The sequence below is a fragment of the Terrapene carolina genome, unplaced genomic scaffold (assembly GCF_002925995.2).
Source record: "Terrapene carolina triunguis isolate 2854851 unplaced genomic scaffold, T_m_triunguis-2.0 Scaffold21, whole genome shotgun sequence".
NCBI lineage: Eukaryota > Metazoa > Chordata > Testudines > Emydidae > Terrapene > Terrapene triunguis.
The window spans coordinates 24,811,671-24,838,802 of NW_020664372.1; the positions used below are offsets into that span (position 1 = coordinate 24,811,671).

Here is a 27,132-nt window from a genome sequence, read left to right on the forward strand (position 1 = left end):
GTAGATACACTGGAGGGTAGGGATAGGATACAGAGGGACCTAGACAAATTAGAGGATTGGGCCAAAAGAAATCTGATGAGGTTCAACAAGGACAAGTGCAGAGTCCTGCACTTAGGAAGGAAGAATCCCATGCACTGCTACAGACTAGGGACTGAGTGTCTAGGCAGCAGTTCTGCAGAAAAGAACCTAGGGATTAAAGTGGACGAGAAGTTGGATATGAGTCAACAGTGTGCCCTTGTTGCCAAGAAGGCTAACGGCATTTTGGGCTGTATAAGTAGGAGCATTGCCAGCAGATCGAGGGACGTGATCATTCCCCTCTATTCAACATTGGTGAGGCCTCATCTGGAGTACTGTGTCCAGTTTTGGGCCCCACACTAAAAGAAGGATGTGGAAAAATTGGGAAGAGTCCAGAGGAGGGCAACCAAAATGATTAGGGGGCTGGAGCACATGATTTATGAGGAGAGGCTGAGGAAACTGGGATTATTTAGCCTGCAGAAGAGAAGAGTGAGGCGGGATTTGATAGCTGCTTTCAACTACCTGAAAGGGGGTTCCAAAAAGGATGGATCTAGACTGTTTTCAGTGGTAGCAGATGACAGAACAAGGAGTAATGGTCTCAAGTTGCAGTGGGGGAGGTTTAGGTTGGATATTAGGAAAAACTTTTTCACTAGGAGGGTGGTGAAGCACTGGAATGGGTTACCTAGGGAGGTGGTGGAATCTTCTTCCTTAGAGGTTTTTAAAGTCAGGCTTGACAAAGCCCTGGCTGGGATGATTTAGTTGGGGATTAGGTCCTGCTTTAAGCAGGGGGTTGGACTAGATGACCTCCTGAGGTCCCTTCCAACACTATGATTCTATGACTCAGTTCGCTGACCACAGCTCTCCACTGAGTCAGTCCCAGTGCAGCCCCCTTCCCTAGGAGGGCAAAGTTCTAATTCACTCCCCTACTTTAAGTTTCCCTGGGCCACTCCCTGTAGCCCATCTTAGTTGAGTCCCAACAGCTAGCCAGAAGCTCTTACCTCACTTCCCCCTTCCTGCCAGCAGACTGATCTATCCAGCCCGTTCGGCTCCTGCACCATCCAGGAGCACCTCTTGCTCCCCCAGTCCCTGCCAGCAGACTGAACTCACTTTGGCCCTGCAGCTCCTTTTATCTGAGCCTGCTGGGGCCTGATTGGCTGCTCCCTTTAATAATTGCTGCTGTTGCATCATGGCCAGCTCTGTTGGCCTGCTACCAACCAGTGGATCACTTGCTCCATTGCCCTTTTCTGGGGCAGGGTGTGACAGGCTCACGAGGTCTCCAGCAGGGAGAGGGCCTCAGGGTCTAGTCCACCTTGTCACACTGACATTAACTGAAGACCTAATCCAACTCCCATTGAAGTTAGTGGGTGTCTTTCCACTGATTTAATGGGCTTTGAAACAGGCTCTGCCAGAGCATTTTAGACTTCTAAGTACCTGATTTGTGTGTGCAATCGGGCACTTGGACATCTAAATGAGCTAAGTAACTTGTACATGCTATTGATAATTGAAAACAGGAAGCAAGGCTTTAAAAATCTTGCCAACACTGTATAAGACACACACACACACTCAGCAAATATTCCTAATTGATTTTTATCATTAATTTTGAGTTAAGGTGAATGGTAAAAAACAATGAAATAAGCAGCTAAAATCAGCACTTCATCTGCTCTCCATTCATCAGTTCTCCTTCACAAGCACAGCTACATTCCATACCCACTGCTCACATACCATATCTCTAACGGTTGCCTGAACAACTAACACACAGTCTTATCGCTCATCATGCTTGCTGGTTAATGTTCATGATTAATAAAGATATGTTATGGCTCTCATAAATTACACTGCACATAATTTGTGTGTGTGTGTGTGTGAGAGAGAGAGAGAGAAACTGAGGTGCAATATCAGATTGCAAATGATGACTGTGGTGGTGGTGTTTTTTTTGTGGTGTTTAGGAAATGTGATATGAATGGTGTGGCAAACCCAGGACAAACAGCTACAAAGGGGGGGTAGTAATCAGTCCCAGGGGGTTAAAAAGGCCTCTCCCAAGCCACTGAAGTGAGAGAACCATGGGGAAATAAGGTTCAGCTGGGCAAGGGGTTACTAGAGAACTAATTAGGTTCAGCTGGCTCCAACTGCTTGGGACCTTTTTAAACCCTCCCCGGCGTGGAAGGGAGGGGAAGAGAGAGTGAGAGAACCAGGGAAGCTGCCAGTAAGTTAGGAGCAGCAAGGCTCTGAACCCTTCCAGCAAGGAAGGCTGCACTCTGTCCCCAGAAGGGAAGATAAACAAGCACAAGGGACTGACTGAGGGAAGGAATAGCCAGACCCTGTGCTACCTACAAGGATTTGCTTTGCCCAAGTCTGGGTCTCCAAGGCTAAAAAGGACTGAGCCTGCTGAGGAGAAGAAGGTACTTTGCCACACTGGGTAATCTATACCCAGTAGTCATTTTTATGAAGAAATTGTAGAATTGAAAAGTGCATTTATTTATTTGTGCTTTTGTCCTATTTATGGTAGAATTTAAGGCTGCCCATTAATTATTCAGAATGAGGATGTCATCTCTAAAGGGCAGAGACATAATAGTAATTTTGGGGCTTTTTTGAGAAGAACAACCTTAACTGCATTATCTGGATTTCTAATGTTGAGTTTTTTTAAAATTTAATATTCTTGGAAGTTAATATATGCCTTCATTTCACTTTAACAAAGTTATCTGGGAATTATTCTCCTTTATCTTCCATTCCTACACCTCTGTCTTTTTCATGTCCCTGTCAGGTTGTGTCACATTCAGTTTAGTTTGTAAACTCTTCAGGGCAGAGGCCATATTTTCACTTACTTTGCAAGGCACCTACTGTATTTTTAGAAGCTCAAAAAATAATACATAAAATAAGAAAAATGATGATCAAGAGAAACTCTATGATGTTCCAGTACATTGCATTTAAATTATGACATTGAAGTTCCATCTACATTTTAGCTTAATACACTGAATTTGGCCAGAATATCTCAAAGCAGGGGAAGATAGTCTCTTCAAAGCATTGGCGCAATGGTTCACCAACTACATCAATAGCAAGCATGTTCCAGATGCATGGAAGATATTGAAAACAATACTATTGATGAAGAAAGGTGACCCAGAAGAATTGAGCAACTATTGTCTGATCATACTCCTCTCACAAGTGTATAAGGTCTTCTCCCGCATCATACTCAATCAGATTAAGAAGGATATTGAAATGTATGAAAGCAGAGAACAAGCTGGTTTCCACTCTGGGTATTTGACAATTGACCACATCCACTCAGGGGCCACCAAATGAAATTAATAGGCAGCAGGTTTAAAACAAATAAAAGGAAGTTCTTCTTCACACAGCGCACAGTCAACTTGTGGAACTGCTTGCCTGAGGAGGTTGTGAAGGCTACGACTATAACAGCATTTAAAAGAGAACTGGATAAATTCATGGAGGTTAAGTCCATTAATAGCTATTAGCCAGGATGGGTAAGGAATGGTGTCCCTAGCCTCTGTTTGTCAGAGGGTGGAGATGGATGGCAGGAGAGAGATCACTTGATCATTACCTGTTAGGTTCACTCCCTCATCGAAAAATGCAACGAATACAAAGTACCATAGTGTATTGTATTTGTCAACTACAAAAAGGCATTAGACTAGGTGCAGATTAACACTATACTCAATGAAATCGGAATCGACCTGAGGTACATTGACCTGCTGGAAGAAATTAACTGCAATTGTTCAACAGAGATAACATTATTCAATGTCCCCTGCATTATTACTATATGTAGAGGAGTCAGACAAGGTGACACAACCTCACCGAAGCTGTTCGCAGCAGTACTGGAATTGCTGTTCAAGACATTGAACTGGGAAGAAGGAATCAGAATTGACGGAGAACAGTTAACACATCTTCTCTTTGCTGACGACTGTGTAATATTGGCAAAGGGCACAGCAGAATTGGAGAACAAATTGTAGCAACTGCAAACACTTTTGCATGATATTGGGTTGGAAGTGAATACGTCGAAGACAAAGTGGATGTGGAATGAGCACTGTGCAGCAGGAATCATCACTGTAAACGGGAAAGTAATCGAGGAGGTCCACAAATATATTTATCTGGGTCAGCAGCTGAACAGAGACAATTCATCAGAAGAGGAATGCAGTAGGAGGAGAAAGGCGGGGTAGGCAAGTTTCAGTAAAATAAAGATGTCTCTAATGGATGATGAACTGCCCATGAAGAAAAAGAAAAAACTGTTTAACTCCACTGTTCTGCCAGCAATGATATATGGAGTGTAAAGTTGGTCAATGATGAAAGCAGACGAAGAAAAATTCGCTGTCACCCAGAGAGCAATAGAAAGGCGAATGTGCAAGATATCGCTCCATGATGATATACCGAATGAGGAGATCAGAAGGAGTACAGAGGTGACCAATGTAGTGCAGGCAATGTACAATGCAAAGCGAAGATGGGTGGGTCATGTAGTCCGCAGGCAAGATAATAGGCGGATAACACGCATCAGTGACTGGATCCCCCAGAGACCACAAGCGACCGCTGGGGAGACTGAAATGCACGGGGCTGAACCCATAACAAAACTCTTTAGCCAAAAATGGAAAGAAGGTGCTCACAACAAAACAGAATGGTGTGGCATCAACTTCGTTCGTGGAGGGACGGATGAGGACAAGCTGGACAAAGGTGACAATTAAATGCACATTCAAGATGGCACCATAAAAATGAGCAGAGCGAGTCAGTGGCATACGTAGCGTATGCCATGTATTTATTTATTTGTCTTCTATACAAAATCCTTACTATGGTAGGGAAATAGAAAAAGCCTACATCTGGAAGACTGTACCTATAGGTTAAGAATTTCAAAGCAGTTGGGGGATTTAGCCACACATCTTCCACTGAAGGAATTAAAATAATAGGTACAAAAGTATTCTTGGAATTGCTGAAGTACATTGTCTTTAATTCTAAGAACTAGTCAGTGTTACTGTATGAACAGTGTTCAAGAATAAACATGAAGCAGAGAAAATTAATTTTATGTAGCTATAGGAAATTGACAAAATTCCCTCTTTTAATTGTACGTGTTGCCAGGAAAAATAAACCAGTTTTCCAATAAGCATAATTTCAAAGGTACAAAATGTAAATGTTTTAACTGAAAAACATTTTGGAAAACACACACACACACACACACTGCTAGATAATCTGAACCATATACATTTTACATCCATGATGTATGACATGTGGACAATCATTTGTTTTAAGACAGCATAAAAACATTTTTTTGTATTTGGAACATTAGGGGTGAAATATTGCCCATTGAACTCAATGGCAAAACTCCCATTGAGTTCAGCAGGGAAAGGATTTCACCATAGTCTCTTCTATGCTTCTGTGAGAGGAACGGGAGCAGATATGGTGAAACCAAGGGTGGGAAAAGAGGCAAAACACTGCCTCTTTCACATGCTCTCCCCATCCCATGTGGATGTCTTTCTGCTGGAGATATATGAGGCTAGGCTACTATAAAACTTTGAAGGTTGGGCTGGGAGCAATAATTTTCCAAACGACAATTCCTGTGGACTTCCTATCAGAAATCGGAACTGGGATTAGTGCTGCAAAGAGCAGCCCACTGGGGTTCTGTGTGAGGGTTCAGCAGACTGCCCAAAAGTAGCAAAATGCAGGATTGAGGCCTAAATTGGTATGTCAGTGCCTGTTTTGTTCTTTTTTTCTTTCCATTATTCCCCAAAAAGGGGGAAGAGGTTTGAACATAAAACAGAAAAGCAAGTGGGCTCTTGTATGAGCAAAATATATTTTGAACTAATTGAATTTGATTTTGCCAGTGCGTAAGGTTAACGTGAAGCTAACGTGTATAGTTTCACTTTTTTAAAATGAAAAGACAATTTGAGAGCTCTTTCTATTGTAATGTTGTTATTGCAGTTCTCTTTAAAATATTCATTGTGGGCTGGATTCTGCCACCCTTGAGTAGTACCTTATTTCACAAATAGCCCCATTGCCATCGGTGGGTGTACTTGGGACCCCAAATCAGCAAAACACATGCTTTAATGGGAATTAAGTCTGCACTTAAGTGCTTTATTGAATTGGAGCCTCACTGAGTAACATGCTAGGCAACCGTGTGAGGAAGGGTGACAAAATCTGTCCCATGCCTTAAACAGCATTTTGTGTGAAAATAATATACTATATTATATATACATACACACACCCCAAAACTATGTTAAGAACATTATTAAGGTTGCAAAGTCAAGCAGTCAAAAACTACGAAATGTCAGAATTAAGGTTGTCTGTGCAACCTAATGCAGTCCCCTTGTGCACATGCATTATGATACAGTCTTTAATTATATTATCACATATTTTTTTCCACAGGACTCCTGGTTCATCCAGTGCACAGGACAGATCTGCTCTGGGGATGAATCAGGGTTGTGTACTGATAGAGTCTTGTCTGTAGGACTCATTGCAAAAGTTGGAAGGTGTGCAGTGAATGAGGCAGGGGATTTCAGGAAAAGGACGGATGGTCTCATGGCTAAGGCAGATGAATGCTACTCTAGAGAACTAGATTTTATCTGTGCCTCTGCTGCAGAGTTCTTATGTGATACTAGGAAAGTCACTTCAACCAAACTTTTCACAGATGGTCACTAATTGTGTACTCCTCCTTTTATTGGTGCCCAACTTGAGACACTGGGGCTCAATTTGCAGAATTGCTGAGCATTCATTACTGCAACTGAACTCAATAGAAGCTGTGACTGGATACATAAAGTACTCAATAATGCTAAGTACTCTGGAAAATCAGGTCCTAGGCATCTCAAATTGGGCATCTAAAATTAGTGGATATTTAATTCTCTGTGCCTCCGTTCTCCACCTGTAAAATGGGGGTAATTATACCACTCATCTCACAATGAATTACATGCAAGGTATTCAGATTAGCTTTTGTTTTGTATTTTATAGATTTTTTTTTTTTTTTCCTCCCTTCACTTTCTCTGCTTAAGAAGGAGGCTTTATTCTTTAAGAATCTTTTCCTGATGTTGATTTTTGTAGATGCCAGATTTGTTATTCCTTATTCAGGGTTGGATACATTTTCTAATAATAGCCATTTTATAGGATTTGAAATTCTATTCAGGTTTCATGCTATTAAATGACAATTCATATTATAGCTACAAGTGTATAAATTATAAATGTGTTTCGTTAAATGTCACTAGGATGTGCAGCCTGGTTAAGAAAATGATTGTACTTTCATATTTAAAGAAATTTATACCTGACTTGGTTTACAAGAAATGAATCTATTACAAAACGAACACATGAAACTGAAGGGTAAATGGGTGGGCAAAGTTCAATATTCTTCAAATAAAAATAAAACTTGAGGTGTCACTGTTCTTATAAACTTCCCCCCCGCCCCTTTAAACATTTTGAGACGGCCCTGGGCGAAGATAGAAAGAAACGTAATATAAGTCACCTATCTAGGTATCTATATAGCTGCCATCACTGTAGTATGTCAGCACGTCCCAAGTAAGTGTGAATTTACAGATGAGAACTGAGACACGGAGGGATTAAGGGTCTGAATTGCAGCTCAATGTGTTATGGGTGCTCTGAGCATATGAAAAAATCAGACCTTAGGTGATCTGCCTAAGGTGACACAGGCAATCTTTGGCAGAGGATTGTACTCAGATTTCCTGAGTTCTATTCCAGTACCTCATGCACAAACCAATCCTGAAAGTGGGTCTTCTAAAAATTACCATTGTCAGCATATACTAGTTTGATGCGGACTTAATCGACCTATTTGATATAGAAGTAAAGACCTTTTTTAAAAAACATTTCAGTTATTTACATGGTATACTTTCTCCTTTCAAAAAATTTGTTTGCCTTTAGCTGACATGATGAAAACGTGATTTGTGGCTCATTATTGTTATAGTACATTTGAATAGTTCATTTTATTATTTACTGCCATCTGTATTGCAAACTTGTGTACAACAAAAGAATTTTTTTTTTTTTTTAAAAGAAAGTGCTACCAAGTACAGAAAAAAAGAAACTTTGGATTAAAACTCTGAATAACATACAAACATTAGAAATAGGTTGAGCTGCAGTGTTCATATTTACCAAAAAATTCCTGCTCAAACAAAAGTTTATCTACAAGTACAACAGGGCAGCTGATGGGTATTAGGGACTGATGAAATTACACTCTACCAGAAAGGTATCAATTGTCAGCTATGCCATAGATACTGCATAGTATCTATGCTGTGGATGACAGTGTCTAGAGTCTGACTGAAGTACTGCAGATGCAATACAATTTGCTATCACTGGAGTAGCCCTAGTAGAGAAAGACCTCCTAAAGATGCTCCAGCACCACAAAGCAGCAGAGGGAGCAGTCACACCACAAAATTGTTAAAATTAGTCCCACGGAGGCAAGGTATGGGACTCTCTACCCATCACAGTTACAGTTCCTTCCTTGTGACTCTGCCCCTGCTTCTCCAGATCCAGCAGGACGGTGTGTGTAAGTTCTGCATGGGCAGAGGGAACTGGGTGGCGAGGGAGAGAGGGGTCTGAATGGTGGAGTTTGAGCCATGGGAAATAGGAGTCAGGGAGCAGAGGGAAGGGTTCTCCGCCTCAGATAAGAGAAATAGGGTTGGAAGTGGAAGGTTAAGAGTCTGGGGAAGGGTTTAGAGTTGGACATCTGAGCTACCCCAGTTCTTAGTCTGGATAGGGGAAGTTTTTGAGCTAAGATGGCGCTGAGGTTTGAGCCTGAGAGGTGCTAGTGGGAGGTGATTTCTGAATGCAAGAGGGTTGGGTTGGAGGGAGGGAGTTTAGGAGCTATAGTGTGGGTGGTTCTGAGCCAGGAGGATAACAGGCCAGGTTGGCAAAATTCATTGTGGCCGAATGGAGTGTGAGGGGGGCGAACCGGGCAAATGGGATGCACAAATGAGTGATGGTGTGGGTGAACCAGTGGGGTGGGAAAATGAACACATCTGGGTGCGTATACAAGGGAGCGCAGGAGAGATAGGAGGCAAAAAGCTAGATGGGGTGGGGGTGGAGAGAGAGACAAGAGGCCATGACTGGGGGAAAAAACGATCAAGCAGATGCAGAGAGAGATCATATTTCTCTTCACTACTCCCTTTACTGTAACATGCCCTGTTTTTTATCCCTAAAAGGGGATAAACTTCCCTGTGCATCTTCCCCATTCCCACCAAACCCTAGTGTCCCACTTTCTCATTTTGAAAATCTGGGCAACCTGTAGGAAATGGAGGCAAAGGAGAGAGTGGGGTGAGGCTCAGGTACCATTAGCTCTGCCCCCTACATTGAGCTCTACCTTCCACTGTAACAAAAAACACTTTCTGCATCCAAGTTGCCTAATGTAACTGCTTGTCTAATTCTTTGCTTTTTATACTCCTATGCTGCAGAAAAGGAAAGACTAATATAAATCCTGAACACAATACAATTAGCAAATTGCCCAGTTACGGATTAAGCACACCGGTGGCATTACTGACAAAAGAATATGTTGCAGAACCTAATATGTGCAGGAGCTAGCTTTATTCAGTACCATTCGGATCTTGTGCAGTTTGGTGCTCAAAAGACAAGGTGGAGATTAAATGAACAAAGACTGACTCTGGGGAGCAATTAAGAGGAATTCTAAAGCACTGTAACCATGAAATATCAGGTAAGCACGAGATTGTGCTTGTGTCAGCTCTGTGTCATCTTTATCTTTCTAATCATAGAAGTTAGAAAAGGAAAATGTCTATTATCTCAGGCACTGCATCCCTGTGGGTGCAGGATTATTCCTTACAGTACATTTTCAAGTGTTTTGTACTATCCAGTTTGTAAAGACTCACATGATGGTAAGTGAGGGAGATGCTACCACTTCCCTACAGAGACTATTCCAGAGCCTACCACATCTCAATGGCAGCCTAAATGTTCCCTTTCTCAATTGTATCCCATTGCTCTTAATTATACCCCCTCTGTACTACCCATACTAGCTTCCATCCTTAGTATTTACACCCTTTAAATAGTCAGAATTAGTAACCAGGAATTTTGATTTCTAATCTTTATACACTGTACCAACACGCCTTCTCTACAGGTTTGTGATAGGAAAGAATTTGGTAAAGTTTTCAGCAATAATCCAGGAATTAAGTGAAATTTTTTGAAAGACAGAAGAACTGTGAACATTGGCCAAAATTCCTCCTTTAGTGTCAGCAAGCCAAACTCCACTATCTTTAGTAAGGTTGATCCACTTATAGTGAGGGTTGAATTTGGTCCATTATTTGTAAGCTTTGAGACAGTCAAGATTGTAACAGAAGGAATTAAAAGAAGTGAACAAAAAAAAGGCTTAAAACCAAAGCTATGCAAAATATTCTCAAATCAGGCTTCAGGTTAGAAGCATATCTCAGCCTCTGCTTGAGAATGGTTGCAAACATGACCAGAGTTTGTTCAACAGATCAGAAGCCAGTAAACATCCTTCCTTGCACCCGTCTCCCCCTTCCCTCCTCTACATCAACAGCTCTCGTCTTCCCTCCAATTAGCTACACAATCCCTTTCTCCAGAGATCTGAGATAAAAGTGGGCAGGGAGGGAGCAGGCTGGTATGGTAGAGAGGGGACCTTGTAAGGGGACAGTGGAATGGCCCACTATGAGGGATTATGCTTAGAGGTTAGAAATAATTGAACTACAACCTCCAAGTGAGGCTGCAGTAGCTGGCTTGCTTCTAAATCCAGCCACACTGCATAGTTCAGGGCAAGACCCTCTTCATAAACCAATCCCTTCAAGGTTCACGGAGCCTTAACTGAGAGAGAATAAAAAAAAAAACTAATCTGGAGTCTGATTCTGAAAGTACTTAAGTATATAAGTAACAACACGTAAGACATGCGTCTGACGAAGTGGGTATTCACCCACAAAAGCTTATGCTCCAATACATCTGTTAGTCTTAAAGGTGCCACAGGACTCTGTTGCTTTTTACAACACTTAAGTGAGTATTCCACTTGAAGTCAATGAAGTCACTGCATTAATAACCTGATTTTCAAAGGTACAGGGCAACTTCAGCTCTCATTGACCTCATTGGGATAGATGGGTGCTAAGTACTTCTGAAAAATCAGATCACAGGGGTTTGCAAAAATCAGGGCATCAGGCCTTTTGGAGGTTAGACTAAAGCAAAATGGAGGTACAGACTTTCTGACTCTCCTTCAATATGAATTAAAGGCGTTCAGGTTTCTGCCTGAAAAGACCAGGAAAGTAAAAGGAAAAAAATCTTTCCTCTGTCATAACTATAAAGGGAAGGGTAACAGCCCTCCTGTGTACAATATTATAAAATCCCTCCTAGCCAGAGACTCCAAAATCCTTTTACCTGTCAAGGGTTAAGAAGCTCAGGTAACCTGGCTGACACCTGACCCGAAGGACCAATAAGGGGACAAGATACTTTCAAATCTTGGGGAGGGGGGGAAGGCTTTTGTTTGTGCTCTTTGTTTTGGGGGGAGTTCCCTCTTGGGACTAAGAGGGACCAGACATCAATCCATGCTCTCCAAATCTTTCTGAACAAGTCTCTCAGATTTCAAACTTGTAAGTACAGCCAGGCTAGGCGTGTTAGTTTTATCTTTGTTTTCTCAACTTGTAAATGTACCTTTTGCTAGGGTGTTTACCTCTGTTTGCTGTAACTTTGAACCTAAGGATAGAGGGGGTTCCTTTGGGCTCTTTAAGTTTGATTACCCTGTAAAGTTATTTTCCATCCTGATTTTACAGAGATGATTTTTACCTTTTTTCTTTAATTAAAAGCCTTCTTTTTAAGAACCTGATTGATTTTTCCTTTGTTTTTAGATCCAAGGGGGTTGGATCTGGATCCACCAGGAGTTGGTGAGAGAAAGGAGGGGGGATGGTTAATTTCTCCTTGTTTTAAGATCCAAGGGGTTGGATCTGTGTTCACCAGGGAGTTGGTGGCAGAGTCTCTCAAGGCTACCCAGGGAAGGGAGTTAGCCCATTTGGGAGTGGTGGCAGTGGACCAGATCTAAGCTGGTAGTTAAGCTTAGAAGTTTTCATGCAGGCCCCCACATCTGTACCCTAAAGTTCAGAGTGGGGAAGGAGCCTTGACATCCTCTCAGAAATATTTTTTCCTGTCAGATATATTTGGGGTGGAGAAATCCTCATCTGAATATATAATATTCACTTAAGAGATCTTAAGGGTTCTCTGTAAAAAAGTTGTAAAGTGTGTGTGTCCTAACTGCTTTCACTTTAAACACCAACAGGATGCCAGAGGCATCAACAATATTCCAAAATACTTTGAAGTCATTATTTAACTTTATGACTCATCTGAACCAATATTATTGGCTAGTAAAGCTATAACATCTGATCTATTTTTAGCACTGCAGTAAAAAGATGCCTTTGTTGGGGAAACACTTTTTTTAAAAAAAAAAAAAAAAAAAAAAAGGAAAAAGGTGGTTGGGGAGAAAAAAAAAAAAAAAAGGAGGGAGGATTCTAGTTTTATTCAAAGGCTTTGCAGTTCTTTGCCCAAACTTGTCATCAGAGCTACAGCACTAAGCAAGTCGTGATGCTGCTGCTTCAAATACTTTGATTGGTGTAATTATTCTAAACACACACACACCCAAAAACCCAACATGACAATTTAAATACCTGTTTTCAGCTTGATGGGATTTGAAACACTGGACATATTTAACCCCAGAAATTGAGTTTTCTAAAGGAAACTCAGCTGAACCTTAATTTTAGTGGCATTATTGAATACTTCAACACTGGTGTGCCCTCAAAATAGTCTGTAAATACAAATTACAGTACAAGTTCTAGCGAATGCCCATCAATTAACAGAATTCCAAAACCAAAAAGGTTCACCCAGCCTACTCAAATCATAGTAAAAAAGCAAAATAAATCTGCAACAAACTGAATCTTTTGGATAGATTATAATAGCTTGACGTATTTAGAATGTACCTTTCTTCTGATGGATTTCATAGCATTAACTAAATGACTTGATTGTTTTGCTGGCAGAATTGTGGGGAAAATGAGGGAAAATTCAGGGACCTAGTGGGACTGTAAACATCAGCCAAAGATCCTGATAGGCCAGGACTGATAACATTTATATATTTTAGCCACCACAAATAAACCCCAGAGAATGTCACACAAACCCCATCCTACCAAGTCACCTTCTAAATCTAAACATTGCAGTTTTGAGGCTTGAGGGCCGAGGAGATGGCAAAGACTCAAACTTCCATTCCCATTCTTTAGTGGTGTCCATGCCCAATCCTATCAGAATCTTCAGGGGAGCAGGTGAGTAGGTTGATGTAGGAGGCTGCTGCAGTTCAGAGCAAGTATTCTTCCTTTTTTGCCTCTTACGGGCGAGGAGGTGAAGACCATTTTTTGATCACTCCTTTCAAAGAAACTCTTGATGAAATCAAGGGTTTGGAAATGACCACCTAGAGTCTCAGAAGCTCCCAAAGGAAGCAGGGCTGTGGAGCACAGGCATCAGAGCCTAGGAAATTTTGAATATATGACTAGGAGCAGGTATTGGTGAATAATATGCCTCTCCTGGAAGGAGCGTTTCTCTACGCTTTCTATTCAGTTCTTTCCTTCTCCAGTTTGCAAGCTGATCTCAAGTTGAATTACGACCTTCTATGTCCCAGTGAGAAGTGGATTCTAGGGTACTCACCAATCTTTCCGACACAGTTCAACAGGGAGTGCCAAGTCCACTCCTTGGGCCTTGGACCATCAGGGAAGGTGTGCCAAGTCCTGTCCTTGTCTTCTGTCAAGGACATGTCTAGTCTGAGCAGACCATAGACCTGTTGACTTCTTGAAGGTGAAATTCTTGTAAACACAATGTCAATGCCCCACTGAACTGACTTCTTCTTTAGATCCACATGTGTTAATACTGCACTGGAGAGGCAGAATCATAGGCAGAACAGTATAAAGTCATTGAGGCCATTTTCCTGCAATGCAGGATGGTTACCCATTGGACATTTTCTAGTGCTGTATTTTGTTCAGTCTGGTTGTAAGAATCGCAGGTGATGGGTCTTCCACAAAATCCACTGGGATACTATTGCGCAGCTAACAAATCTCAGTCAGACAGATTTTCCTGATACTTAACAGAAATTCTTCCCCTCTCAGTTTCCCATTACTCCTAGTTATATGCATGCTACAATAAATTAATAAATAAATTGTCTCCATCCTTGGTGTTTTATACTCTTCAAATATTTGTAATCTGTTATCTCTCCCATCTCCTTAGTTGTTGACAAACCAAGGTATACATATTGTGGTGGTGCCTTTGCGCCACCAAAGTCAAGCTTCTGATCAGTTTTGCACTTAATGTTCTTTCACGGACTCTATTTTATATGAAATTCCAAGTGCATCTATTCCAAATTTTCAGCACATAATCTCTGAGCAAAGCTTGAGTTTTCCAAGGAGCTTCAAGAAAATCAGCTAATTAGTTTCAACAAAGCAACAAAAATTCACATTTTGAGTATCTTGATTGTTTTGGGCCCTTCTAGATTAAAAGCTACACACTTTAGAACTTGAAAACATTGTTCATAGTGAGAGTTTGGAATTATTTTGTTAATGAATAAAAAGAAAAAAATCTTAGGATTTTATGTTATAACTATTGGTTCATATTTAGCTGAGGAAAACAAAGGTTCACATCATGCTGAGCCAGCCTTCCAGCACCCACTTCCCCAAGCATGAGTTGGTGTGATTTTTCAGAGCAGTGCAGAACAGCTAGTTTGGAAGAAATCTGGCTGTTGATGCTGGTGGGCACTTTGGGTAAGGGCATGCTGCCAGGATGCCCTCCCCACTGGGGCAGAGTTAAGGTAGAAATATGTTGTCTATATGCTGGTTGTTGTAGTGGTCACATGTGCATCTTTGGGTGGAGGAGTAAAAGGTATATCATGTTAGATACCATGACTTTTCATTTCCTTGCTTTTGTGGGTTTGCGTTAGGTATGTCGGGTGTAGAGCAACTTTTCATTCACATGGCATGAAAGGTTTTTTGGCACTAATTTCTTACAATCATGGCCTCTCTATACAGAAGAGTGGACAAACACAAAGTAAGAGACATCCCCTGACACAAACAGCTCCTTTAGCCTCTTCCCTAATGGTAAGTTGATCCTTCTAGACTGCTGATCATTTTCATTGCTCAGTGCTGAATTTCTTCTAATTTCCTCTAAGGGAAACGTAAAGCACTCTCTCCCACCCACACAGCCATTGTAGAAAATGAGGTCAGGATACTCCTGTATCAGTAAGCAAAGGAGAAAATAGCCAACTGACTGCCTCACTGCCACAGGAGGCCCATTCTACTTAATAGAGACTAACTTTTCATTTCTCTCTCTTTCCCCCACCCGATTCTAACAGTTATGCCAGGCAAAGGAATCCCGCCCTCCACCCCCAACACACACACATACACCTCACCATTCTGCAGCATCACTGCTATTACAGCCTTAGGGTGAGAGTTGCTTCTACTCTGGCTGCATTTCCCCTTCCGATAATCCCACCCAGGAAGAGAAAATGGCTGGTATTTCCATTTTTCGAAATATTTATCAAATGCTTCCCATAATGTCCAGCATTGCAACTGCAGGTGGGGAGTTTGTGTGGCGCTGGGCTTATGAGGTGCCAAAATCTTATCATCTACACTGGTTACTCTGGTGAAAAAGCACTCAATTTCCCCACAGACACAGTCCCCTTCCATCTCACTTTTTCTCCACTGCTCTCTATATTTACTTTTTTGAAAGTATGGGTACCAATGTATTAATCATAATTAGTTTATATCTATCTATATCGATATATATATATACACACACACTACACACACACACACACCCCTCCTTAGTCTCTGAAGTAAAAACCCACATTTTTTTGAGTCCCACTTCTTGCCCTAGTAAATCAGCTACATACTACAAAAACAAAAATTACATAAACTCATGTGAACTGATGCAACCTCTATCCATGCCCAGGAGTTTAGAATAAGATTAGAATACAGGAAAATGAAGCTTGTTTTAAACTAATACCCTTTGAACTTTAGAATTTGTGAAACTATGCAAACTGCTTCTGATGAAACTAGTCAACCCATTCAAACCAAATTTACAGTACAGTCCGCTATAACAGTTTTTTTCTCTCAACCCCATGAGGGGGCTTTTAAAAATACTCATTAAAGTTATTTGAAAGAAATAACATATATTTATAAACTTCTACTGTACACTGTATTTACTCTCTGTCTGGTATTATAGAGGGATCTCGTACACAATTTGGATCAAAGAGAGTTCCATGAACCTCAGGTCAACAATTCTTGGAATTGTCCAGACACTGAATGAGATCACTTTAGAGAATTAGACAGAGAAAGCCAGAGGAGTCCTTAAAAATATATTGGAAGGTACTGAAACACAATTAAGTAAGTTGGGCCTGATTCTCTTCTCAGGAGTAATTCTTTATAAAACTCTTTAAAGCCAGTGTAAGTCAGACTAGAATGTGATATAATGGTGTAAAACTTCTAGAGGGACTCTTGATTTACATAGGTGTACCGGGAATAGCACTAGGGCCACTGTTCTAATTTAACAATAAGCATTTGCTATAAAAAGGAAAGAGGGGAAAAAACCATTTTACACTCTATACTATTACTGCTGTAATCAAATTCCCTAAATACTGGCGGGTCCTCTGTGTGTCACTTTGGACCGGAAATCATCTCTCTCTTATTCAATCTATCCCTCATGATGCACCTAAAATAATCTCCTATTCCTGCGGTTCTGATCATGCCCTCTCTACCCTTTGCTGGTTTCCTATCTTTCCACATCAAGTGTAAGCTCCTTGCCCTAATTTTCAAGATACTACACAATTCTTTAATACATAAACATATACACAATATAACAATATTACACAGCACAAGACAACAACTCTTTTGGAAAAAGTTGTTATTAGAATGTTGATGTTTCCTTTGCTCTGATTGGTCAGAAGTATTTCAGAGTTTTCTAATCCTTGTGATCCCATTTTTATTTTCAAGTCATAACCCATGATGGTCTATACTTTAATTTTGTGGTACCCATATCACATAGATTGAGACCAAAATGGTTAAAAAATTAATAGGATATTTTAAAAATAAAACAATTTGAAAAAAATATTTAAGATATCAGTTCATTAGTAGGACACAGATGTAAATAAATTTCACAAATATGTAAATTTCAAAATAAAACAGATAAAGATAATTTCCTTCTATGCATACATGCTACAACACCAGTTCATATCTCTGTGTTTACCTTAAAACTCTGACGACATTACTAATACATAATGCCATATACTGCAAGGAATGAAGATCCCTGCACTGATATAGGAGTTAGTAATGTGATTAGTGGTTGGAAGGAAGACACAGGCAGGTTAAAGCTTGTCAATTCATCTTTAAGCCACCAAGCATGTTCTACACATGTACCAGAGAAGGAAAGCATCTTTGGTGACAGAAAGACAAAAAGAAGGAAGGACTAATAAAAGTCAATCCTCTTATATTCCCGTTCTTTAGGATTCTTAACAGACAATAACAAAAAATACAATGTGTCTTTAACAAGGGGATTAAAACATTAAACCATTTCCAGCAGAGTTCGAAAAAAAGACTTTTCTGGCATCTCATGTTCAGCCTTTTGGTATCCATGAGACTGAGAACTTCCCAGTATGTTGGTAGGTGTAATTCATGGTAGGCAGGAAGTTATAATAAACCTAAATCTATTAAAACAGTATCAACAACAACAACAGCAAAATAATTTGGGAAAGTGGGTTCCTCAGCATGCATTTATGACAAACGATTCATGTCGAAATGGAAATCATAACAATTATTTTTCTGGGACAAAAAAAAAAATCGGTATTTGTAATCAATGCCATTCATGGGAAACAATGAAAATAAATAACTGGGGATCACAGGTTATCTTTGGGGACAATGAAAAGAAAAATGCAATAAAAAGTCATTATAGAGAGGTGAAGACTGCCTGTAGTTAATGTTGCAACAATGCTGTTATTTTAGGGTGGATTTGCAAGTCAAAAGCAAAACCCCAAATGGGGGTAAATTAATTTAATGTGGATACATGTAAAGTAATGCACATTCGAAAAAATAACCCCAACTATACATACAATACGATGGGTGCTAATTTAGCTACAACTAATCAGTAAAGAGACCCTGGAGTCATCGTGGATAGTTCTCTGAAGACGTCCATGCAGTGTGCAGTGGCAGTCAAAAAAGCAAACAGGATTTTAGGAATCATTAAAAAAGGGATAGAGAATAAGACGGAGAATATCTTATTGCCCTTATATAAATCCATGATACACCCACATCTTGAATACTGCATACAGATGTGGTCTCCTCATCTCAAAAAAGATATACTTGCATTAGAAAAGGTTCAGAGAAGGGCAACTAAAATGATTAGGGGTTTGGAACGGGTCCCATATGAGGAGAGATTAAAGAGGCTAGGACTTTTCAGCTTGGAAAAGAGGAGACTAAGGGGATATGATAGAGGTATATAAAATCATGAGTGGTGTGGAGAAAGTGAATAAGGAAAAGTTATTTACTTGTTCCCATAATATAAGAACTAGGGGCCACCAAATAAATTAATGGGCAGCAGGTTTAAAACAAATAAAAGAAAATTCTTCTTCACACAGCACACAATCAACCTGTGGAACTCCTTGCCTGAGGAGGTTGTGAAGGCTAGGACTATAACAGGGTTTAAAAGAGAATTAGACAAATTCATGGAGGTTAAGTCCATTAATGGCTATTAGCCAGGATGGGTAAGGAATGGTGTCCCTAGACTCTGTTTGTCAGAGGGTGGAGATGGATGGCAGGAGAGAGATCACTTGATCATTACTTGTTAGGTTCACTCCCGCTGGGACACCTGGCATTGGTCACTGTCGGTAGACAGGATACCGGGCTGGATGGACCTTTGGTCTTACCCAGTATGGCCATTCTTATGTTCTTATGGGGGTTATGTCTCATTGGCAATTTCTATCCAGTCTGAAAATCTTGAGAAAATTGAGTAGGGAGTTTCTGAAATTAAAAGCTCCACTAAAAACCCACCATCCTTGGCCTACCTCTAGCGCTTTATTCTTACACACTTCTGTCCTTTCACTAAGAAACTCAGTGGACCAAGAACTTTCTTTATCTTTCCTATGTTCCTCTATTTAGAGACAGATCTCTATCACTGTAATACCTGACCACCTCATATTTATTAATAGATTTAATTCTCACAGTACCTGTGTGAGGTTGGGAAGAATTTCCCCATTTTATAGATTACACGATTTATCCACAATCTACAGGACATTTATGGCTGATTGAGGAACTGAACCCAGGTCTCCTGAGGCTCAGTCTAGTAGCCCATCCATTGGACCAGTTCCTGCACTTTTGAGGAGATAAATCCTAAATTCTTGATTCTCTAGTTTGTAAACTATTTGCTGCTTGCATACAAAAACTGGCAGAATGTAAATATATCAGTGAATGAATAAATGGAATTTCATCAAAACACAGTCCTAACTGTTGAAAGAGTACCATATTCTTTGTGTTTGCAGTAATAATATTTAAAGACCCCAGAGAAGAATTAAGAAAACCTAACAAAATCTTTATTACAAAATTTAATTCAAATTATACAAAAAATCTTCACTAACCTTTCCTAAGAACTCTACCCCTCTCAGTACAGAGTGACAACATACTTAGCCAATAAATGTCAAGATAGAAATATTATATATTCAGAAGAATCTTCATTGGCTGAAAATACCCTTAAAAAAAGGTTAATCCTTTCATGGGTGTTATATATACACAACATTTTATATGTTTGTTAAGAAATGTGGGAAAAAACCCTAACAAAACCAAATAAACAACAAATACGTCTCTCATTAAGGACTCCAGACTCAATGAATGCATTGAATATATTGCAAAAGTTGCGACAACCTTTAGATGTGTGACCTACTTAAAATCTATTATATTTTTATTTAAGCAATGGTGCACTTGCATAAAGTACTGCATCATAAAGTAAATATATATGCATGAATTTATCAGACTTTTAGAATGCATGTTTTTTAAGGCAGGGATTGTGTTTTCCTCTGTGTTTGGAAAGCAACTTGACCCAATTTGGACAGTACTACACTATAAATGACAATTTTGTGCAATGTTTATTTTTGCTTGTCTTTGACCTCCTGCAAGGTAATATATAATTGAAAATCAGCTGGATGTTGATAGGATAGAGTCGTATCAATCTGTCAAAAGAAAACTATTATCTGAACTGCAAAAGTAAAAAAGCCACAGCATCAGCTAAAGCATGAGGTTCCAACTTAATGGAATGCAATGTATCATGTGCTTTCATGACTCTTGGAAAAAAAACAATATGCAGCACCACAGTAATTAGACAAAAATGAAACAAGCAAGTCAGATACTATCTTGAAATTCCATTCAATGGCGCTTTCACCATCAGTTTGGCTACATTTTCACCACCACTTGCGGTTATCACTTGAGAAATGATAGGTCTCCATGGCTAACTGATAGTTCTCCAAATGTAACTGTAAAAGGGGAATTGTCATCGAGAGCATGTGTTTCCAATGGGGTCCTGCAGGGTTTGGTTCTTGGCCCTTAACTATTTAACATTTGTATCAATGGCATGTAAGAAAACATGAAATCATCACTGATAAAGTTTGCAGATGATGCAAAAATTGGGAGAGTGGCAAATAATGAAGAGGAAAGTTGTGATTCAGAGTGATTTGGTAAACTGGACACAACCTAACAATATTCATTTTACTATGGCTAAATGTAAATGTATACATCTATGGACAAAGAACATAGGCCATAGTTACAGAATGGAGCATTCTATCCTGGGAGGCAGCGACTCTAAAAAAGAGTTGGGGGTTGTGGTAGATAATCAGCTAAACATGAGCTCTCAGTGTAATACTGTGGCCAGAAGAGCTAATGCGATCCCAAGATGCATAAGCAGGGGAATGTTGAGCAGGAGTAGAGAGGTTATTTTACCTCTGTATTTGGCATTGCTGTGATTGCTGCTGGAATACTGTGTCCAGTTCTGATGCCCATAATTAAAAAATTATGTTAATAAATTGGAAAGGGTTCAGAGAAGAGCCATGAGAATCATTAAAGGATTAGAAAACATGCCTTATAGTGAGACACTCCAAGAGCTCAATCTATTTAGCTTAACAAAAAGACGTTTAAGGGGTGACTTGATTACAGTCTATATAAGTATCTACAGAGGGAACAAATATTTAACAAAGAGCTCTTCAATCTATCAGAGAAAGTTATAACAATCCAATGGCTGGAAGCTTAAGCAAGACAAATTCAGACTGGACAAAAGTTTAAAAATTTTAACACTGAGAGTAATTAACCACTGCAACAATTTACCAAGGGTCATGGTGGATTCTCCATTGGAATTATTTGGGGGAAGTTCTATGGCCTGAGTTATACAAGAGGTCGGTCTATCATAATGGTCCCTTCTTGTTTTGGAATCTATGACTCGATAAGAACATAGTGCAGATGATGCTTCGGTAGGCTAGATACTGCCACACATCAAGAATTTACATTCCTTTTGTTGGAACAATTAAGAGATATGCCATGAGTGACAGACATATCACACCATAGTGTGACAAGCTTGTCCAACTTTAATAACGTGCAACTTTCCTGAACTCATGGTAAAAGGTGTTTGCCAGGAGATGTACATCAGTGCATACCCTGCCAGCTTGTACACATATTAAACATACTTTAGTACACATACTAAACACACATACTTTAGTTCACATGCTAAACTGAACATTATCATAACCATAGCCTGGAAGGCACAGATCATATTATTCTGATTGCTGTAGTGTTTTTGGTGTTGTGTTCTGAAGTAAGGCAGGCTCACTGACAAGTGTCATTCCTTATCATGCAAGACTGAAAGTTATAAATAAAACTTTGTGGTGCTCTACATCAGTGGTTCTCAAACTAGGGCCGCCGCTTGTTCAGGGAAAGCCCCTGGCGGGCTGGGCCGGTTTATTTACCTGCCGCGTCCGCAGGTTCGGCCGATTGTGGCTCCCACTGGCCGCGATTCGCCGCTCCAGGCCAATGGGGGCTGCAGGAAGCAGCGGCCAGCACGTCCCTCGGCCCACGCCGCTTCCTGCAGCCCCCATTGGTCTGGAGCGGCGAATCGTGGCCAGTGGGAGCCACGATCGGCCGAACCTGCGGACGCGGCAGGTAAACAAACCGGCCCAGTCCACCAGGGGCTTTCCCTGAACAAGCGGCGGCCCTAGTTTGAGAACTACTGCTCTACATTGTTCTTTGAATGGAAAATTTGATTTATAAACATTCTTTATCCTAGTTTTGGATTTATGTCAGAGCTGAGTAAGATAGATTTTCATTAATCCATCTATGTAAAACTAAAAATATAAAAATTAAACATTTAAAACATTGTATTAATTTGAATCTAGGTCTACTGCCTCCCTTTATTAATCACATTTTTAAGCTGAAAATGGGTTTGAAGTATTTCTGTGTTGAGTATGTTATTTGGCCCATGTTTTTTAGTGCACAATATTGTATTTTGGGGTCAATAACTGGACATATTTATACACCTAAACCATGGGTGGGATTGATTTGTAGGGAAGGATGTGGAGGTAAAGAAGGATTATTTAAATTATTTAAGGTAATAAAATGATATTTTTAAAACCTTCTTTTAAAATGACAACATCAGACAGTCCCTTTATAAAGAATGTACTTTTCTAGACAAACATTATAAAATGCCTTATAATTTGGGATGAAGTCCATACTGCTTTCTTTGCTGATTTTATGTTTCATGAGCACATGCAGTATGACTTGGTAAGTTACCAATAAATGTAAGGCAATTCATGATTAATACTATTGCAACTGTAATTTCTCACCAACAGCCACTCTAAGCCAACATTCACACATTACTGTTTACACCGATTGATTTATTAAAAACAAGTACCATACCTGTAGACATGCTGGAGCTCTGCCCTGGGGTTTATTCATATCAACAGCCACTAGCTGCCATCCTCCAGCAGCATCTTCATGAAACATCTTGAAGGGGAAAATACTTGTCAGAAGCATTTTACATAATGATAAATACAAGTGAAGCTTTTGATATATTTTGCTTAGGATCTGCTCACATTCTGATCTCTGCGCTCTTAAAGAAAGAGGGAAATGGTTCTTATTCTTAGAGAATACGCAAAATAGATCTCACCAGTCTCCTATTTTAATAACAATTGTGCCCGAATAATAACTTTTAGTGTGCAGAATTTCATTCAGATAATATGAAAAACCACATTACATCTACCTAATAATTTGTCCAAATATATTAGTACTAATTTTACTAATGAGTTCAGAGTGGATCTGTTCAGCACTATTTGTTTTGTAGAATCTCTCAGAACAAAGCTCCTCATCTATTCAGCATATTTAGGAGAAACCCAGCCATCTTACATTCTTGTTAAAAGCAAGTTTCATTGTGGTCTTTTGCAGAACTCTTTGGGATTTACACCAAGGGAACAGTAATAAATCACAGCATGCCCTTTTACCGACAAAAGTACTTTACACCAAGGGTCAGATTCTGATCTTTGTTACACTGTATATCCACAGTAACTCCATAACAGTTCAGTGTAGTTACTCTGACGATTCAGTGGTATAATTAAAAATGTGGAGTGAAATCCTGGCTTCATTGAAATCACTGGCAAAACTCTCATTGACTTCAGTGGGCCAGGATTTCACCCCAGCCTTTAGAAAACAGAACATGTATATAAAATGGCTTTTAACAATAGGTCATAAAAAGATGTAGGTTGATTGGCATAAGAAACGTGTCCTGAAAGCCATTAACAGAAAATGTGCATGTGTTCCTGTGTAGACAATGAGGTACACTAATTTTTTACTCATCATCTGAGAGAACTCCCTTTATACCACTTACTTCAGCAGCCCATAAATACCTGAGGGTCAATTTTCTTTGATCAGTAGTAGACTAATATTTTGCACAAGTTAACTGATTTGTCAAGTGGACAAATGAAGTAAATCATACAGCAAAAGTACAGAAGAAAATTTTGTCAAAGTCACTTCATGCCAAAACAAGAAATATGGTACATTTTTATATGGCACTTTGTATTGGAAAGGCTCATTTAGACAATTCTGACTAATACAGAAACAGTAGAAACATTTTTTTTTATAGTCTGTTAAACTAGATTCCCATTATGTCAGTGTTTCAGGTCACATCACTTTTTGGAACAAGATAGCCATTAACCTGTCTACAGTCCACAAATTATTTTTATTCTATGATATGATGGTGTTCATACCTAATGTGATCATGTTCTTCTGGTCTGATGACATTATCCTTAGTGTTTCTATTTTCCCCAAATGTGGCTGCTTCTAGAGTTTCCCCATAGAGACTTTTCTGTCACAGACCCTAGTTAATTCACAGAGGCTCTGGCATTTTAACTAGGGACGTGACAGATACTAAACCCAGATCTGATTTGTACACTGATATGCTATGTTTGGTGGAATCATCTTCACCCAGAATTACATTTGGACTAGGCCAGGTTTCAGCTAAGATCGTGGTCTCAACAATAACCTTATACCAATGAATTTCATAGGCAAAGTGTGGATTGTGTGAAAAAGTATTTCCTGCTAGGGGTAATGTGAAGGAGCAAATTTTAAACTGATAAAAAGAAAAATGTTCTGACACAAGCTGCACTTAGACTGCAGAACTCAATGCCACAAGATATCATGGAGGCCAAGAAACGAGCAGGATTCACTAAAGGACTGGACATTCATAAGGATAACAAGAATTTCCAGAGTTATAATAGAAAATATTAAACAAAATAATTTTGGAAGAGATTTACACCCATCCTTGACCTGCCTCTTCTCCCCCCCCCTCGCCCTTTACTTCCCACGCTGCATCCTTTCTCCTCCCCTCCCTTCTAAACGCCGCAAGCCAGCTGATTGCTGCCGGCAGGAGGTAGGGGAGGGAGGGGGAGCCTGCGCACCCAGTCCTCGCTCCTCTCCCTGAAACACCACAAGTCAGCTGATTGCCGCGGGCAGGAGGTGGGGGAAGAGGGGGAAGGCGCTGATCCGCGGGGTCTGCTGGCGGGCGGGAGGCGCTGTGGGGAGGAGGAGTGTAAGGAGGCTGCCAGCTGTGGAGAAAGCAGGCAGCCAAACAATGTAAGAGTGGAGCATTACACAACTTTAAATGAGCACGTTCCCTAATTGATCAGCAACGTAACAACGAAACAACGTTAACCGGGACGACTTAAAGTGAGGAGTTACTGTACTTAAAATAGCCACTGTGATGATGCAGCAGACATTTATAGTCTGGACAGGGTGTGCACATGGGGGGGCAAGCACGGGTACACACACACACACACACCCCCTATAATCAGTGTGGGGCACAGAACTCCTCCAGCTCTGGGGCTGCGGCGGGAAGAGCCCAAATTCCAAAACCCTAATATTATATGGAAACAAAAAATAAAAAGGAATCATTCTATCTCTAATTATGATGGACAAATGGGCAGTGTGTACAGTATATAGCAAGATATGCCCACTAACAATGGCATGATTATCCCCTACTATATTTTTATATTATATTTTTTAAGATACCCCATTTGAATGATACACTCTAGAATACAGAATGTACTGAGATGGGCAATAACTAGCAGGGATTTCTGGTTTACTACTCTGCAATAAATTATAAACAGAGGTACGCAAACAATATCTCAGTATTCAGAGCTATAACATCAGAACGCTACCTGGGTAGTAGCTGTTGAGGTAGTACTGCTTCTGGACCCCCACATCTGCTGGAATTGTACTCTTATTTCAGCAAATGTTTCAATGATGACAGCGATGAACACGTTCTACAAGAAAAATTAAAAGCAAAGGCTTACCAGGAAGCTCAGCAGGTGGAAAAGAGCAGAAATTCAGTTGAACATGATTTATATTCCAGGCAGGTTTAAAAGAACAAATTGTTCAGTACCTTAACAAGCCAGGCAAGAAAGAAAATTAAGGTGATGAAATAGAAGTATGAACGCCATCGGGGAAAACTGTCAATTGCTCTATACATAAGGAACACCCAGCCTTCTTGAGAAGCAGCTTCATAAACGGTAAATATGCTTGTGCCTGTTGATGAAAAATGAAAATATTTTAAATAAAAAATAAACATTTTCAAGATCTGCAAGCAATCATCTTTCATCCATTTCCTTTTTGTAAATGGTAAAAGTCCCCCCAAAGAAGTAGCTCTTCATGCACACTTGCATGTTGTTTCTTCTTATGATTGTATCTAAATTGTTTTTACATTACAGTGTTCCACATCCACCTCTTGGATACATACACACTGTGGATCACTTTAATGGGAAATGTGCAAATGACTCCAAAGGCAGAACTCAACCCACTGTGAGTAATCTCAGTATTATCTGTGAGAAAATTTGAATTAAACTATCAGGATTGTTAGACCAGCAGGAGAAATGTGTTTGAATTTATTTGCATTAATAAAGCAAATATAAATTAGGTAATCAACAATATACAACAAGGTATGTGGTTAAACTGGTACAGGTAATCATACTCAAGTATTTACCCAAATGCATTTGAACACTGCAAAAGTGCACATATCTATTACAGCCACACTAATTTAATTGTCTTATTACTTTTAGGAAATGCTTTTCAAAAGCATTTTAAAATTAAAGTTATTCAGTCTTTGGAGAATAGGGGGTGGATTGGAAAGTCGTAAGTTTTTATGTGATTTAAAAATGTATTGCTAAAAGTTATAATTTTTTTCCAATTTTAAGGAACTACAGACTTTAGGAGTCAAGTGCATCCTCAAGTGTGCAGCCAGTTTTTGCAAACTGACTCTTGTGCTTGTCATCAACAACCAAATGTTGAAATCTGAAGAGGAGAGCACTCACTCTCTTCTGTAGCTACTGGCAGCCTTTCTGATTCCATTTCTATGGAATGGAGATTTCATGGGTGGAGAAAAAGAAAGAAAGAAAGAAAGAAAAGCAGTTTAAAAGCTAGATGTTAAGGAAGTAATTGGCCAGTGAGTTCTTAAATATGCAATTATGTCAGATACTTGAATGACTAGAGCCACTGCTAGTCAACCAGATCACTCCTTTCACAATAAGCAATATAAGCATGTGCATAATTTTAAAAATGAAAAAAAGTAGTCCTATTTATGTATCTGCTTAAGATGCTTGCTGAATTT

At 39.8% G+C, this 27,132-nt stretch overlaps 1 protein-coding gene across 2 annotated transcripts in view; it reads right to left on the bottom strand.

The window, feature by feature from the left end:
- NALCN (sodium leak channel, non-selective) overlaps positions 1 to 27,132 on the bottom strand; it is a 348,982-nt gene that overhangs the window by 185,329 nt on the left and 136,521 nt on the right. The window contains exons 7-9 of one of the 2 annotated variants that reach the window (XM_024194178.1): positions 25,912 to 26,054; positions 25,688 to 25,792; positions 22,896 to 22,982 (exon numbers count right to left, since the gene is read on the bottom strand). In XM_024194178.1, the coding sequence (XP_024049946.1) occupies positions 22,896 to 22,982; positions 25,688 to 25,792; positions 25,912 to 26,054 (335 nt within the window). The remainder of the gene's footprint in view (positions 1 to 22,895; positions 22,983 to 25,687; positions 25,793 to 25,911; positions 26,055 to 27,132) is intronic. The other variant, XM_024194179.1, reaches the window with a different exon arrangement.